The 18,051-nt window shown below is 40.5% G+C and overlaps 1 protein-coding gene across 1 annotated transcript in view; it reads right to left on the bottom strand.

Moving 5' to 3' along the window:
• The window catches only part of OLFM3 (olfactomedin 3), a 336,476-nt gene extending 320,527 nt beyond the window's left edge, over nt 1-15,949 (bottom strand). The window contains exon 1 of the mRNA XM_077277425.1: nt 15,286-15,949. Coding sequence (XP_077133540.1) covers nt 15,286-15,345 — 60 coding nt within the window. The 5' untranslated portion in view covers nt 15,346-15,949. The remainder of the gene's footprint in view (nt 1-15,285) is intronic.
• Between the last annotated feature and the right edge of the window lie 2,102 nt (nt 15,950-18,051).

Below are 18,051 nucleotides of genomic sequence, written 5' to 3'. Positions count from 1 at the left end.
AGGCGAAAACGGGGTGATTTGAACTTTTTAAAAAAAGATTTTTAATATTTTTAAACCCTTTTTTTACTTTTGGCATGCTTCAATAGTCTCCATAGGAGGCTAGAAGCTGCTATAGCACGTTCGCCTCGGCTACATAGAGGTGATGCTCAGATTGCTCCTATGTAGCTGAATTACAGGCTTGCTATGAGCTCCGTCCACAGGGTGGCGCTCATAGCAATCTGCCATCAACAACAATAGAGGTTTCGAGGAGACTTTTGGTTGTGATAGCAATGCAGTGATGACCCCTGATCATGTGACGGGGTCATCACTGCGTGTATTTCCTGACCGGTGTCTGGAAGTGCATTTAAATGCCGCTGTCCAAGTTTGACAGCGGCATTTAACCACTTAATAGGCGTGGGTGGATCCAGATTGGCTGGAAAAAAGTCCAAGTGAGAATGTAGAAAATGCATTTTTAGTGACATATTGCTGTGATCCCCTGCTGTAATGTCAGTATTGTCTTTTGATTCCTCCCCAGCCCAGGAGATGTGCTATGTTCTGTACACAGTCAGCCGAATGATTCACTGCACCTGTGTGCAATTCGCAGAATAAGTGCTTGCATATGTGTAGATCAGCGATTTATGTTATTTCAGTGGAAAATTCAGAATATACTATTCCAGAAAAAGTTCATATATGAGTTTTTAGAATTATAACAGAATATTATAATGTTTCATATCATTTCTCAAAAGCCTTACGTGATAGGAAAAATCTGAAGTCATTTCTGAAATCAGCATGAAAAAATCTATCAGGAACACTCAAAATTGTAAGAGGGACAAAACCTTTGGAACACAGTGTTACTGTGGTCCGATTGGTAGAATTCTTTTAACTTTTATCCCTGTTGGAATGGAGTGACAGTGCGCATGCCCAACCGCTCCTCAGCTCATACCCTGTGGAGCCCCATAAAAAATGAATGGAGCAGCGGTTGGGCAACTAGCCACTACATTTTCTGATGGGGAAAAAACTTCCCTATAATGAATACAAATTCCCTGATCTGCCAAACAGAGGTCGGACCCCCATTGATCAGCTATTGTCAATGATCCTGGGGATAGTTGATAACTAGTGATGAGTGAGTAAACTCGTTGCTCGGGTGGTCTCCGAGTATTTTTAAGTGCTCAGTGATTTAGTTTTTGTTGATGCAGCTGCATGATTTACGGCTGCTAGACAGGCTGACTACATGTGGGGATTCCCTAGCAATCAGGCCACCCCCACATGTACTCAGGCTGGCTAGCAGCCGTAAATCATGCAGCTGCGCCGACAAAAACTAAAATACTCAGAGATCACTACTGATAACTTGTTTTCATTGATCAACCCTTTCATTTAAATACCCACACATAAGTCTCCTGAAGGGACCATTGATGATTAAATGAGCAGCTGATGGCAACTATAACACTGGTCAACAGCATTTTTGGTGCCAAAGATATTTCATCGAATTTAGGGTATTTTTAGGGTGCTGATTCTGAATATGTCATCAGTTTTGCCAGATTGGCTCAAGTTTTTGAGATTTTTGGTATCTTATTTATAGCACTTGTTGGTAAATGCGACGCATCATCTCATTAATTTCTTTGGATTAGTACTTGAACTGAGCAGTTCTCAATATAGTTTTGTGTTAATTAGTGTTCTAAAAGTTTGTTCATAGCTTGATTTTTGCACTAACTTTATGTTGTTGTCTGTTTTCCAGTGAAAAGCATGAACTCATCAAGAAGAAGTTGTCTTAACGATCCAGACTCATTCTGTTACATTTGTGGTGAATACACACTGCCAAAACATAGAAGAAACATAACAGACTTCGTAAAAAAAAGTGTATTTTGCCTATTTTGGGGTTATGCTTGGGGACCAAGACAAGTTTTGGGCACCACACAGTGTGCAAAGCATGTATCAAATTATTACGAAAATGGAGCAAAGGACAAAGAAAAAGCTTCAAATTTGGTGTTCCAATGGTGTGGAGAGAGCCAAAAAATCATCATGATGACTGTTATTTATGGTAAACACAGGTACAGGCACATCTTCACAATGAGGGACAGGCCTTCTTGCAGATTCCATGTTACTCCCATTTTCGTTTCTTATGCTTATTGAACCCTTGCACTTGCACTGCACAGAAATAACAGTCATCATGATGATTTTTTGGCTCTCTCCACACCATTGGAACACCAAATTTGAAGCTTTTTCTTTGTCCTTTGCTCCATTTTCGTAATAATTCGATACATGATTTGCACACTATGTGTGGTGCCCAAAACTTGTCTTGGTCCCCAAGCATAACCCCAAAATAGGCAAAATACACTTTTTTTACGAAGTCTGTTATGTTTCTTCTATGTTTTGGCAGTGTGTATTCACCACAAATGTAACAGAATGAGTCTGGATCGTTAAGACAACTTCTTCTTGATGAGTTCATGCTTTTCACTGGAAAACAGACAACAACATAAAGTTAGTGCAAAAATCAAGCTATGAACAAACTTTTAGAACACTAACACTGGTCAACAGCATTTTTGGTGCCAAAGATATTTCATCGAATTTGGGGTATTTTTGGGGTGCTGATTCTGAATATGTCATCAGTTTTGCCAGATTGGCTCAAGTTTTTGAGATTTTTGGTATCTTATTTATAGCACTTGTTGGTAAATGCGACGCATCATCTCATTAATTTCTTTGGATTAGTACTTGAACTGAGCAGTTCTCAATATAGTTTTGTGTTAATTAGTGTTCTAAAAGTTTGTTCATAGCTTGATTTTTGCACTAACTTTATGTTGTTGTCTGTTTTCCAGTGAAAAGCATGAACTCATCAAGAAGAAGTTGTCTTAACGATCCAGACTCATTCTGTTACATTTGTGGTGAATACACACTGCCAAAACATAGAAGAAACATAACAGACTTCGTAAAAAAAGTGTATTTTGCCTATTTTGGGGTTATGCTTGGGGACCAAGACAAGTTTTGGGCACCACACATAGTGTGCAAAGCATGTATCGAATTATTACGAAAATGGAGCAAAGGACAAAGAAACAGCTTCAAATTTGGTGTTCCAATGGTGTGGAGAGAGCCAAAAAATCATCATGATGACTGTTATTTATAGTAAACACAGGTACAGGCACATCTTCACAATGAGGGACAGGCCTTCTTGCAGATTCCATGTTACTCCCATTTTCGTTTCTTATGCTTATTGAATCCTTGCACTTGCACTGCACAGAAATAACAGTCATCATGATGATTTTTTGGCTCTCTCCACACCATTGGAACACCAAATTTGAAGCTTTTTCTTTGTCCTTTGCTCCATTTTCGTAATAATTCGATACATGCTTTGCACACTATGTGTGGTGCCCAAAACTTGTCTTGGTCCCCAAGCATAACCCCAAAATAGGCAAAATACACTTTTTTTATGAAGTCTGTTATGTTTCTTCTATGTTTTGGCAGTGTGTATTCACCACAAATGTAACAGAATGAGTCTGGATCGTTAAGACAACTTCTTCTTGATGAGTTCATGCTTTTCACTGGAAAACAGACAACAACATAAAGTTAGTGCAAAAATCAAGCTATGAACAAACTTTTAGAACACTAATTAACACAAAACTATATTGAGAACTGCTCAGTTCAAGTACTAATCCAAAGAAATTAATGAGATGATGCGTCGCATTTACCAACAAGTGCTATAAATAAGATACCAAAAATCTCAAAAACTTGAGCCAATATGGCAAAACTGATGACATATTCAGAATCAGCACCCCAAAAATACCCCAAATTCATTAAAATATTTTGGACACCAGAAAATTTTTTTTTTTTTGTTGACCTGTGTAATGTGCACAATTAGCAGTTTGCTAGGACTATTAAAGGGAATCTGTTTTGCTATGCAATCTGAAAACAGTATGCTGTAGGGGTTAAAACACAGATTTCAGTGTTGCCGCTCTTATCAAGCTCTGTGGTTTTGTTTGCTTGCAATGAATGTTTTAGCACCAGTAGCTTGTGCCTCCTGGTCTAGTAACACCCCCTCTTGTGATAAGCTGCTCACTTTCTATACACATTGTATATAGAGAGCCTGGTGTGGGTGGGGTTAGCTTTCTCAGCTCTGCTTCATTCTAAATAAAAAAAGCTCAGATTTTGTCAGAACGGCTCCATGTAAGTGAAACATTATTGGATTCAGCTGCTCTCAGGTGAGGTAGCAAAAACCTGCTGACAGGTTCCCTTTAAGTGTTAGATCTGCCGTAATCATATTTTGTGGTCATGAGAATGTCCTTTTAAATATAGGGCTTTAAGACAGGAACATGTGACAAGAATTTTCTATAATGGTATGTTGAACAGGTTGCATGCTTTTAAAAATTTGTTAGAAGGATCCCTTGATACTCAACTTATCACACACATCATCCCTCATCTGAGACAGTATATATATATATATATATATATATATATATATATATATATATATATAACGTATTAGCAGTATTCATGTAATTCACAGATAGAATTTGCACCTATGATAGTTTGTGGGGCTTTGCACATATCCAATTTTGGGGATTTGATTGAGTAGTCTACACAAAATCTGAGAGACATGTCAGATTAAAATTCCCAATGCAAATCTAGGGTCTCAAAAAAAAAAGTGAGAGGTTAGGTAAGAGCCTTTAGACTGAGGTCTAAGAGGTAATGTTTCTCCTTGTGGAGAGTGACATACTGGCTCTGGCATGCCAAGGTAAGGAGGCTTATTTGCCATGCAATGCTCCTCTGGGAAATTTAATATGCAAATTCTCTCTTCAGAGAGGAAGAGGACTTGAGCTCTATATAGCGCCAGCTGCTGGAAGTAGCGATCCTACAAGTCATTATTGACCCTTTAACAAACTTTGACATGTGACTTGCACGGCGAATCAGCCTCCTTACCTTGGCATGCCAGAGCCGGTATGTCACTCTCCACAAGGAGAAACGTTACCACTTAGACCTCATTAGTTTGGAAGAACTTACATCTCTGTCCAAGAGGAGTCTAATGTGTTAATGACATGCAGGTCCCTACTGTCTTCCAGATGCCGGCTGGCAGATTTTTCCTATATGAAGTAATTGGAAGAAACATTGGAAAAAGGAAAACAAGGCTCACCATGCCTGCATATTGAATGAAAAGCTGAGAACTATGATTAAGGGTGTTTGTTGCACCAGAAACGCGTTAGTTTTTAATGTTTTCTATGTAGAGCCGCTTGTTTTAATGGATTTTGAATAAAGTATTTTTCATTTTACTGGATGGCCGCGCTGACCCTTTCCTCGCTCAGTTCATAATGGGGAGAAAGCTGGAAATCAGGCTTCTGAAGGGAGTGTGAAGGGTCTGACTGCTCTGCTTTACATAATGGATCTATTCAGATCAGCACGTTGTCAGTGTGGTTCAGGTCAGGAAGGGCGTCCAGCTCCTTATGACTGCTTTTATCTCTGGCCAAGAGATTATAAACCGAATATGTCTCTAATATGAACTCAGACTTTAAAAGTAAAAGTAAAGGCTATTTTCTTTTTGAAGGAAATGTGTAATCAGAAAATGACTTTTCGATTAAATAAAGTTTTTGCTTTAAATGTATTTTTAAAAATATGTTTAAATTATTTTTTTTCCATGTCACAATTAATATTAAAAATATAATTTAGAAATCTTTCAATTTTCACACTGGCCACCAGGGCATTGTTAGATTCTACCTTCATTTTGCTTTAGGAAGTGAACGTGAACATTGGCAGCAATGAAAAGACCCAATCCTATCTTTTCCATTGAAGCATCTAATGAGTGTGTGCAAAGATCATTGTGAAGGGAAAAGAGGGGGAGCAGAGCCAGCTGTGTCACGACATATTAAATGGTGGATCTTGTGTTATCCGCTATGTATAGAGGTGTCACCAATTATAATAATTCTGCCTCTGATGATAAGAAGCCTGCTGAAATCTCTTCCTGAATGGAAATATGAGTCAAAAAAAAAACCATTGGTCAATGTAAATATTGCAATATTACTTTTTTTACTTCTCCCCGCTCCATATCATTCAGCAGGTGTGAGTATGTGGAGCAGGCTCAGGAGCTGAGCCCGATCAACACATGGCGAATGCTGGCTGTGTTAAACAGCCATCCTCTGTCTCTAACAGCATTGAACTCTTTGAAGTAGTGGAGAAAAAAACAAAAGCACAAAAATAAAATTTGTCTGTATCCTAAAGGGTTTAATAAAGATTGTGATATAAAAGAAATGCCAACATCTAATAAATAAATCAAATGGTAAAACTGGAAAGATAAAAAGTGCAAATAGGGTGTCATATGATAACCAAGTGGTGGGAATATAACAGGTACACTCTTCCGATCCGGTTGTGACAGTCCCAGCTCCTATAGAATTATGTAATGGCTGCAGCAGGACCACCAAGGAGATACTTTGCAATAAATGAGGAATGTGGTGGTTCTGAGTCTGCGCTGGCCAAGGTTCAAAGGTACGATCACACATGAAGGTGAAGCATGAATGCGGTTTATTCTGTCAACGCGCTTCAAGGTTTTCAAACCTCTTCATCAGGATGAAAGCACACTGATCATCATTGTGGTTTGGTCCTGATGAAGAGGTTTGAAAACTTTGAAACGCGTTGACATAAACCGCATTCATGCTTCACCTTCATGTGTGATCGTACCTTTGAACCCTGGCCAGCACGGACTCAGAACCACCGTGTTCCTCATTTATTGAAACATCTCTTAAATAATATGCGTAACATAAAATCCTGTTTTAAACATGATGACGCATTCCCTTTAAATGTATATACTACCATAATATCTGGTAACTCCATCAGAAGATTCTGCACTGTGTATCTATATTTTTTCTGTATATAGTCAACAGTTATTCTAAGAGGTGGTAGCTACCAGTTTGTTAATTATATTAAAAGGTCAGAGCTTTCGTTAAGCAGATAAATTGATTTCATTTATACGGTGTGTATACTTCTGTGAATGCCAGGCACAAATAATGTATGTGTAACCTACAGAACATTGTGGAAATTGTGCTATGTTTTGTCATCAGCTTAATGGGAATATACTAAGACTCAGAGGTATACTCCTACTGCATTCATAAGGACATTGGAAACAAAAGCCTGTAAATGTCCATTCATTTCTGTCAGATAGTTTCCTAGGCATGATCTGTGATCTGTGCAGAGGTCACTGTGCAGGGACAGACGAAGAGGTGAGCAGTGATATCACTTCAAATCTGTCAGAAGGCTTTTGCTGTGTAATCTGAGAAACATTCAACAAGTATATGCCTACTAGTGCCATCTCAAATAATTCTCTCAAGATATACAATACAGACCAAAAGTTTGGACACACCTTCTCATTTAAAGATTTTTCTGTATTTTCATGACTATGAAAATTGTAAATTCACACTGAAGTCATCAAAACTATGAATTAACACATGTGGAATTATATACTTAACAAAAAAGTGTGAAACAACTGAAAATATGTCTTATATTCTAGGTTCTTCAAAGTAGCCCCCTTTTGCTTTGATGACCCCTTCCAGCTAGGAAGGAGGATAGGGTCTTGAGAACTGAGTGAGCAGTGAGAGACCCCAAGCGAAAGGAGACCGAGGGAGAGGAATAGCAAGATCCTGAAGATCATTGACTAAGAGAGATAGAATAGCTTTCCAGAGATGGGTCTTAGGAAAGGAGCCTAGCCGCGAGACCTCGGGCTTGTATCACTGTGAGGTAATGGGCCTAAACAGGACTGAGTACAGGGGACTAGTGAAGGGTTCCGAGTGGACATTCCAGGGTGCCAGTAGTGGAAGAAATAGGATGCGGACTCGCTGTACAAGTAAAGGAGGCTTGTTGATCAGGACTGTGGAACTAAAGCTGTGTTGTGGCGAAATAGGGGCAAACAGTGGATGCAAATAGCCCTGTATTATGCTACCAAGGAGGATACTGTGAGGAAAATGCTTCATGTACCTGCTATCCCTTATACATAACGCTTACCAAGTTGACATTTAGTAAAGAGTTTACTTTTGAACGGTGGTCTCCCTGATTGAACTATGAAACATCTGGTCCTGGCAAACCAGCAACATTAGTTGTATGCGTCCTTCTCGAGTGCAGTGCCCTCACAGTAAAAGTCCAAGCATCCAGCCAGGACCCCAACTTTCATGTAACGTGCCAGGGAGCCTCAGAAGAGTGCCTCACCAGCGGCTGTTACATATCAGCTGACAGGTTACAGGTTTAAGGGGTTGTCCACGCTTTGCCCCAATAAAATAAAAACACCTATACTCACCTCGAATGCCGGCGGTGTCAGCACTCGCATTCACGGGGCTCTTGTGTGGTGTGACACATGAGCCAGGATCCCAATCAGCGCTGGTGCCACTGTTCCTGTCTTCATAAAATTGAACATGAAAAGGAAGTGAAAGAGCAGCTGCAGCCCAGACTTCCTCTTGATGTTCAATTCGTACAAAGACGGGGACAGTGACTGATTGGGTTCCTGGTTCATGTGTCACAACACCGCACAAGAGCCCTGGGAACCTGACACTGCTAGGACGGCGCCGGCACAAGAGGTGCATATAGGTGTTTTATTTTATTGAGGCCCAGCGTGAAATATCAGAAGACGTTGTCCTAGTAGTGGACACCACTGCTAATAGCATTATTTTATGACTAAATGTTCACAACTGATTTCATTTTCCTGACTGATGGAGTGATGGATTTACAGAGTAAAAGAGTCAAAATAGACTTTGAATCTGCAGAGTAACTCTTTTGTTACGCTCTGTCCTTCACTTCTGTCAGCGTGTCAAAGAAATGTTTTGGGGATGGAAAGAATAGTAAAATTTGCAGCACGATGCTAGCCATAAAGAGGACTGGAATCCTTAACAGAAACCTTTTGGATCCCATTAATGGCATTTACCTGTATTCACTTGAAAACAGGTTAAGAATAGCTGTCATGGCTTCCTAATAAAGAGAAGCCATGATTCTGTTATGTACAGAGCAGGAAGCAGGTGATATTGCCAGAAACATCCTTCTTTGTGTGCAGAGCACGTTTTAAGGACACATGAATAATACTAAACAGAGTCTGAAAAATATAGGGTAGATATTTGCTAAAAATCAGCAATGTAGTTGTGGGCACAGCTGGAGCCTAGCAGAAAATGTCAATGTATAAAATGCATCTTAAAGGGAATGTGCAGTAGAGTTTTTTCTATGACATCTGAGGACAGCATGAGATAGGGGCTGAAACACAGAATTCAAGGATATGTTGCTTATTAAGTTGTGTGCTGTTTCCATATAATTATTGTTTTATCACCAGGAGATAATCACTGACCAGACTAGTGCCCTCGTGCCATGTAGTCTGACCACGCCCTCAGAGACAGCAGTGGTATGGGTGAGGGCAGCTTTCTGAGCTCTGCTATTTGTTACATCTAAAAGCTCTGTCACAACTGCTTCTCCCAGTAATCTAAGTGATACATCGCTGAACTCAAGAGTCTTTTTTCCTACTTTATGCTAATCTCAGATGAGGTAGCAAAAACCTGCTGACAGATTCCTTTTAAAGCACTGCTACAGCATTTGTTTTTACTCAGTGCTGGAGTGGTGCTTTTCATGAAAGGTCCCTGCTCACGGTATATACTCCGGCATCTTCACCTTTTTTAGGTTCCGCTTAGGTCCCGCGGCACCACCTTGTGACTGCAAATTTTGACTGTCCAGAAGACAGAAGTTACATCATAAGCCCTCAATGTGCAAGTCTATGAGACCAAGAACGAGGTTCTCATAGAATCGCATTAAAGAGTGACCTCCGGCTCGCTCCATGAAACACCGGGAGGTCACAAACTGCCAGAGACCGATGGATGAGGCGGTGATAAAAGGTAAAAATGGTGGCACGCAAGTATAAGAGTTGAGTCAGGGACATGAGACTGAAAGCACCACTCCAGGGGTAAAATGAAAAAAAAAAAGCTGGAGTGTTGCTTTAAAAAAAGTGAGAACTAGATTCCACCTGGTGGTTGCAATAGGCAACTGCACTACATTTACATTTCAGATTTTTTTTCCCCACAAATGTGATCCTTTTGACAAATGTAGAAATAAAATGGAAAAGCAACAAACACACAAGATTGCCATCACAGTCTACTGTACAGCGGTGTGCCGATTTCCTACTTGTCAGACAGCCATCGGAACAGAGCATGTCATTTTGTCTCTGCGGGTGACCTGACCCGCCATTCACCATTCCGGACTGAATCGATATAATCATGTCTCTTACCTATTCATTGGAATTTCTGTACCAGCACAACTGGGAATCTGCTCTATCATTTGCCAAGCTTAATGCAAGGTTGTGCAGTCTTGCATTTCCACCGCCAAAACAAGCACTTGCTTGTAATATAAGGGAGCTGCTAGTAAATGTTGAAGGGTATGTGGTAAAATGTCACATTAGACCTTATTTACAGAAAGTGCTGTAAATTCACAGCAGACGCAATACAGGATAATGGAATAAGTGGATTAAAATGCTTGCCCTGGAATGGAAAGAAGTAGATGAAAAAGACTGTGCAGCGGAGGAGAGGAGCCGGACTGACTCGGGCAGGCACAGGCATGCACACACAAGATCTAATGGCTCCCTACACTGCTGACCCATAAGGATGTGGATTCACCCTACTGTATATTTTCATCACAGTATTTAGCATTCTCTACATTTTGTCCATCTCGATATTTCTGTGTAATTATGGCATAGCTCGGCTACAACCTCTACCTCCAGATTCATTGCACATCATTCATCATTCATCATACTTGGCTATTCCATACACATAATTCTCACATGTCACTGCTTGAAACACACATATATGTTGCGTTAAATCTTCATTAAGCCTAATTAGTGGTGTCTCCTTCTTCAGGGGGTGTGGTACTACCGCAGAAAGAAACCCCATCTATAATAATTGAGATAGTAGGTATAAGGGTCTCTACTGATTCCTACATCCACACGAGTCCACAGATAGCATCAATTCCTCCACACACTGACAAATAAGTCTTGACAAACTATTACAAATGATTCCTGCACATTCATGTGCCACAGGGGGTGCCATGCTTTGTCTAAGAATCCATACTGAAAGTGCATTGTTAACCCCAACCTCACCTGCAGCATATTCATTTCTTTGTTTTTAAAAGATAGACTCCCGCAAAAAATCAATCTGGAGGAGCAATAGGTGAAAGGAGTTGGTTGTCACCTAGCTTTCCCAGACTCCTGAGTGGTATATTGGTTAGCATATACAGTAAGATATTCCTTTTTTCCCCTATATAGATTTTAAGAGGTGATTTGTAATTCTTTTGGTGACCAAGTTGATTTTCACCAAGACATAAGTAATGAGTGAATAGATGTGCACTTGCTTTAAAAGGAATCTGTCAAAATGATTTATCCCACAAACTAGTTATATGCGCCCGAAGCTCTTACAGAAACAAGTCCAGCAATACCCTTACATGGCCAGTCTATTCCTCCATTACAGAAAAATCAGCGCTTGAATTGATGTGCAAATGAGGCTGAAGATCTATTTGTAGATCTGAAGCCTCTGTCACTCCAGCTCTATTTCCTTCCCAGGGCTGTCTCTTCATGCTTGACTGACGGCAGCTTTTCCCGAAGTCACATTACATAGAGACTGCTAATCAAGCAGTAGGAGGCAGCGCTGGGCAGGGAGTAGAGCTGGAGTGACAAAGGCTTCGGACCTAGAAATAGCTCTTCAGCCTTATTTGCATATCTATATAAATGCTGATTTCTCAGTAACAGAGGAACAGATTGGCCTTTGAAACGTATATCACTGGACTTGTCTTTAAAATAGCTACAACGGGTATTTGGGGGGATATCCTGCCGACAGATTCCCTTTAATATGTTTCTGAAGCCAAAATTGTATCAAGAATGATACCAGATGCTATACAAACATGAAAAACAAAATGTGCACGTCTTACGGGTGGCTCACTGGATGCCATCTACTGTCCATCTGTCTGCCATTGGCTCCCATTTTAAGAAGTATACTTTCAATGCACATGTTCTTCTACTGCATGGATGTGATAAATGCGATCTGTCACACAGCGGTCACCCAAAGGCTCCCAAGTTACAACACGTATACAATTACAAGGATTGTCCACTACTATTAGGACAACCCCTTCTCAATCTCATTTTTTTTGTTACCCCCATTTAAAATAAAAACACTCACCGCCATATTAGCTGTGTTGGCACTGTGAGGTTATGTCACGTGAATCCTGCTCCCAATCAGCGCTGCCGTCACTGTCCCCACTTTCAGATGTCTAAGTAATCAAGAGGAAGTCAGAGCTACGGCTGCCACTCATTTCCTCTATACATCGGAGGACGAGGACAGTGACGCCAGCACTGATTGGGTGCAGAGCTCACATGACATAACAACCTCACGAGAGCCCTGGAACGCACGTGCAGACACCGCCGGAGCGGCGCCGCCACAGGAGGTGAGTAGAGGTGTTTTTATTTTAACGGAGGCAAAGATTCAGATTGAGAAAGGGTTGTTCTTTAACATCTAGATATTTTATTCTGAATGGACAAGATTGTATTCACTTGGTAACATGACAACTCCATGGACTATTTTCGCTGTAATATTTTTCTTTTCAGGTTTAGGGAAAAGTCTTCTCTAATACAACTGGGAAATAACTTCATCATCTAGAGTTCTAGACTCACTATTCCGCACAGGTCACAAAGACATCCAAAGTGATTTCTAAAATCATCGTCCTGGTCATTTATGGTCAGAATTTCTAAAAGACCAATTTAGGAGATTACATCTAAAGGGGCCTTTGACCCCCCGAGACATGAAGGGGTCCGGGTGTAACTCTAAGTTTTGAAGCACGTATCCCAGCATTGTCTTCTTTTTAATACATATACTCAGCATTACATATAGGGAAACACTTACTGCAGTTGTATAATATGCAGGTTCTTTTAATGTAGATGTCAGCGACATCCTTTATTGTTAATGATATAGTGGGTGGTCCATTGTCTGCCGATAGAAGGCTTAGTTGACTAAAGTTTTCATGCACGATACAATTAACTTATCAAAGTAAAACTAGGCTTAACAAACAGATGGCTCAGGCCTAAAGACATAATAATTCACGTTACAAATTGCGCTAACTCTCCAGTTACAGCTGTCAGTGTCTAGAAATTGTGACATAGTATATTACAGATCAGGATTTGGATGTTAATAATGACTATAAATTATGGAAATGTCCCAGATCTCCATTACTTCTACCTTAGGCGTGCCTTAAGAACATCTATAATAAACAGAAGTTTGTGAAATGAAATCTCACTGTAAAATGTTACATTGGACTCATGGAGAGCATCAATCAAACATATCCATATGTACAGGCTTCTAATATTCAAGGTGATCTGAAGGTGACCATATTGGAAGTATAGTTCATGGATCACTAGGTCAAATATGCTCCTCCGAAACTCTCAGACAAGAATTTCCAAGAACAGTTTCCATTTAATGTAAAAAAAAACAACTTGCAAATCAATTCTGGTTTTATTACTTTAAGGGATCTGACAAAAGTACCATTCATCATGTTGGATCATTTTTACACACTGATCTTTATATTGACACAAACTGTTCCTCCCAATACAATAGGACCTAAGTTGTCACGGGTGACAGAATAGAACGAAACTTGACATGTCTTAAGAAGGCACTAGTTGTTCTGAGCAAGAAAAATGCATGGGATAGGACTGTCTTTGGGTCTACAGTACACTATATTAGCCAGCAGCCACAATTTGCAGTCCCATGTAAAATAAATATACTATATAGTCCTCCGATAGGACAAATTCAGTCATTCTATTACAAGTATTTTATTGTTAAATGCATCATAGTCTATCAATTTCATACTTTAAAAGTTATGAAAATAATCCGACAAACTAGTGACAATATAAGAAAGCTGTATGAACAGAGCGGTGTCATCTTAATTGCTCTCCAAACACATAAATCATCGGTGAGACCTGATACTTTTGCTGGTGGGCTCTTTAACTCCTATTCCTCTACCTGTCAAAACACTAAGAAGAAAAAAAAAAGAAAAGAGGACGACAGCAGTAGCGCCGCAAACTACCCTGGTCCACGACTCCGGCTGGCAGTGGAGATTTTCCACAAACAGGATTACTATGCAACCAATCAGACCCTGAAGGCTCCTCTACCCAACCCCAGACCGCAGAAAGCATTACTGGTACATAAAACAAATACAAATGTCTACAGAAATGGAGAAATAAATAAAAAATAAATCCATAAATCTTATTTTTTTTTTGCCAAAAACAGTCATATTAATCATTCAGATATGTGATTATATTATTTTTTGTTTTTTATTTCAATGTGTTTAATACCATCGCTCAGATATAAATATGTATGCATTATGGATATGGACATTTAGACGCACAAGGACATTTACATTTACCAGTAATCATGGAAATATAGACACACGGTCACATTAAACAACCATATCCGTAGATCACTCTGTCTGTAAGACGATACACTAGGGACTATGTGTGCTAGGACCGGATATTCATGTATTCATCTAAAAAAATAAATGGTGCTTTAGTAATTGGATTTCAGATGCACCAGGGAGAGGAATTAGCTGTTTACCCATACGCCGCATCACTTCTGTTACCAACGCATTTCAGTCCAATAACCCAGATTGCCTTCCCATGACCACTATGCATTTACTTAGACATTAAGGAGAGAATCCTTGACTTTAAATGCCAAGCCCATTACACTTCATTAAGATGTAATTAGACATCAGAAGAAAGCAATGTGCATATCCCTCAGCATCCCCTCCTGTGACATGCCAGCTATAGCTACCCACACCGATATCTGGGCTTCTGTCTAAAGTCTGAGGAGAATGAGGGCAAGGATTAGTTGGCATTCTGCTTTAGTGTGAAATTCAGCAAGGTCTGGCCAGCCTCCAGCCTGGAGCAGTAAACAGATTAGAGCATGGTAATGCTGCTGTCAGGAGCAGTTCTCTTCAGCTATCTATTGCTTTCCATGGGAAGTTATTTGGGTTGTGCAGGCTGCCTTTCCTACAATCCTCAAATAAAGTTCTCCTAGCCTCCTTCATTGACTCCCTCCCTGGCTTTCTCTGCAGTGAGTGCTGACCATATACACCATTGATCACAGACCCCTCTTCTGCCCCAAACTGAAGCCACCTCCAGATTGTGCCTGCTGCCTGTCACAGCAGCACATGCAGTGATCTGTGTAGCATGGACCTCTTCCCAGCACCAAGATGAATGGACCCTGGTGGCATCCCTCACATAGCATGCACAGGGAGAATGTGCTGGGACCTGCCAGCCAGAACCCAGCTAGTTTACTGTACCTGAGCAGGCTCCAGCAGAGCCAGGATGGTGACGATGAGGAGGCTCGGAGGAGTCTGCATGATGCTGCTCCCCTGTCTGGCCAGCACATCAGCACTGATCGCTGCTGCTGCTGCGGCTGCTGCTGCACATCCTGCGCTGTCCCTGGTGCTGATCCAGCAGCCAAAGTTTGGAGCCCAGCAGAAGGCGAGAAGCGGTAAGAGGAAGGAGGAGGAGGAGGAGGAGGAGAGCTTCTACAAGAGGGGCTCAGACCTGGGCAACGGATGTGACATCACTAGAGCTCTGGGGTCCTGCTGGCATTGATTTTGGGGGGAGGTCTTCAAGTAGGTGCCCCAAAATCAGAGTTAGGGGTAATGACACAAAGCTTATGTCTTCACCATACAAGAGCCATGTTCTGCTCTCTGGACTTCTCCTCTGAGCAAAAAGTCCACAGTGCGATGCCCACCTCGTCCCTGGATGATGTGCAGAGACGAGCTGCTCCCCTTGGCTGTGTGCCTGGTGCTGGGGATTGTCTCAGCCACTACCTCACACTAAGCTACTTAGCAGAGCTCACTCCGGGAGGGAGGATGTCTCCAGGGTGTCTCAGAAGCCACTGCAGAGCACTGCTTGGTCATGCCAGGAGGGAGAGAGTCACCAGGAATTAGGAGGGTGGCCAGAGAGGGGTTAACGGCAGAGGCAGGAACCGTTTAGGTATATGGTGGGTGGGGGATTGGTCATTTCTTCTTGGTGCTTGTGCTGTTAAAGGGAGGTGGGACAGAAAGGAGGAACACGATGAGAGGTGGGAGAGAAGAGAAGACCCCTCAGGAGATACAAGGAGCTCATAAACCTACAACCTGTTACCTTATCTCCTGTGTGCTGGACAGCTGCCCATTCTGTCCATGTACCTGAGACACTATGGTGCAAAGAGAAAGCTGACATGCATGGTGTATATAGCAACATAAACCTATATATACTGTATGTATATACACACCTGGGATACTAAGATGCGAGGAGAAAGCTTACATGCATGGTGTATATAGCAACATAAACCTATATATATACTGTATGTATATACACACCTGGGATACTAAGATGCGAGGAGAAAGCTTACATGCATGGTGTATATAGCAATATAAACCTATATATACTGTATATATATACACACCTGAGATACTAAGATGCGAGGAGAAAGCTGACATGCATGGTGTATATAGCAACATAAACCAATATACTATATATACTGTATGTATATACACACCTGAGATACTGAGATGCGAGGAGAAAGCTTACATGCATGGTGTATATAGCAATATAAACCTATATATACTGTATATATATACACACCTGAGATACTGAGATGCGAGGAGAAAGCTTACATGCATGGTGTATATAGCAACATAAACCTATATATACTGTATATATATACACACCTGAGATACTGAGATGCGAGGAGAAAGCTTACATGCATGGTGTATATAGCAACATAAACCTATATATACTGTACGTATATACACACCTGAGATACTAAGATGCGAAGAGAAAGCTGACATGCATGGTGTATATAGCAACATAAACCAATATATATACTGTATGTATATACACACCTGAGATACTGAGATGCGAGGAGAAAGCTTACATGCATGGTGTATATAGCAACATAAACCTATATATACTGTATATATATATACACACCTGAGATACTGAGATGGGAGGAGAAAGCTGACATGCATGGTGTATATAGCAATATAAACCTATATATACTGTATATATATACACACCTGAGATACTGAGATGGGAGGAGAAAGCTGACATGCATGGTGTATATAGCAACATAAACCAATATATATACTGTATGTATATACACACCTGAGATACTGAGATGCGAGGAGAAAGCTTACATGCATGGTGTATATAGCAATATAAACCAATATATATACTGTATGTATATACACACCTGAGATACTGAGATGGGAGGAGAAAGCTGACATGCATGGTGTATATAGCAACATAAACCAATATATATACTGTATGTATATACACACCTGAGATACTGAGATGCGAGGAGAAAGCTGACATGCATGGTGTATATAGCAATATAAACCTATATATACTGTATATATATATACACACCTGAGATACTAAGATGCGAGGAGAAAGCTGACATGCATGGTGTATATAGCAACATAAACCTATATATACTGTATGTATATACACACCTGAGATACTAAGATGCGAGGAGAAAGCTGACATGCATGGTGTATATAGCAACATAAACCTATATACTGTATACTGTATGTATATACACACCTGAGATACTAAGATGCGAGGAGAAAGCTGACATGCATGGTGTATATAGCAACATAAACCTATATATACTGTATGTATATACACACCTGAGATACTAAGATGCGAGGAGAAAGCTGACATGCATGGTGTATATAGCAATATAAACCAATATATATACTGTATGTATATACACACCTGAGATACTAAGATGCGAGGAGAAAGCTGACATGCATGGTGTATATAGCAACATAAACCTATATACTGTATACTGTATGTATATACACACCTGAGATACTAAGATGCGAGGAGAAAGCTGACATGCATGGTGTATATAGCAACATAAACCTATATACTGTATACTGTATGTATATACACACCTGAGATACTAAGATGCGAGGAGAAAGCTGACATGCATGGTGTATATAGCAACATAAACCTATATACTGTATACTGTATGTATATACACACCTGAGATACTAAGATGCGAGGAGAAAGCTGACATG

The sequence above is a fragment of the Ranitomeya variabilis genome, chromosome 8 (assembly GCF_051348905.1).
Source record: "Ranitomeya variabilis isolate aRanVar5 chromosome 8, aRanVar5.hap1, whole genome shotgun sequence".
In the NCBI taxonomy this organism is placed as follows: domain Eukaryota; kingdom Metazoa; phylum Chordata; class Amphibia; order Anura; family Dendrobatidae; genus Ranitomeya; species Ranitomeya variabilis.
This window is presented reverse-complemented; position numbering and strand designations above follow the sequence as displayed.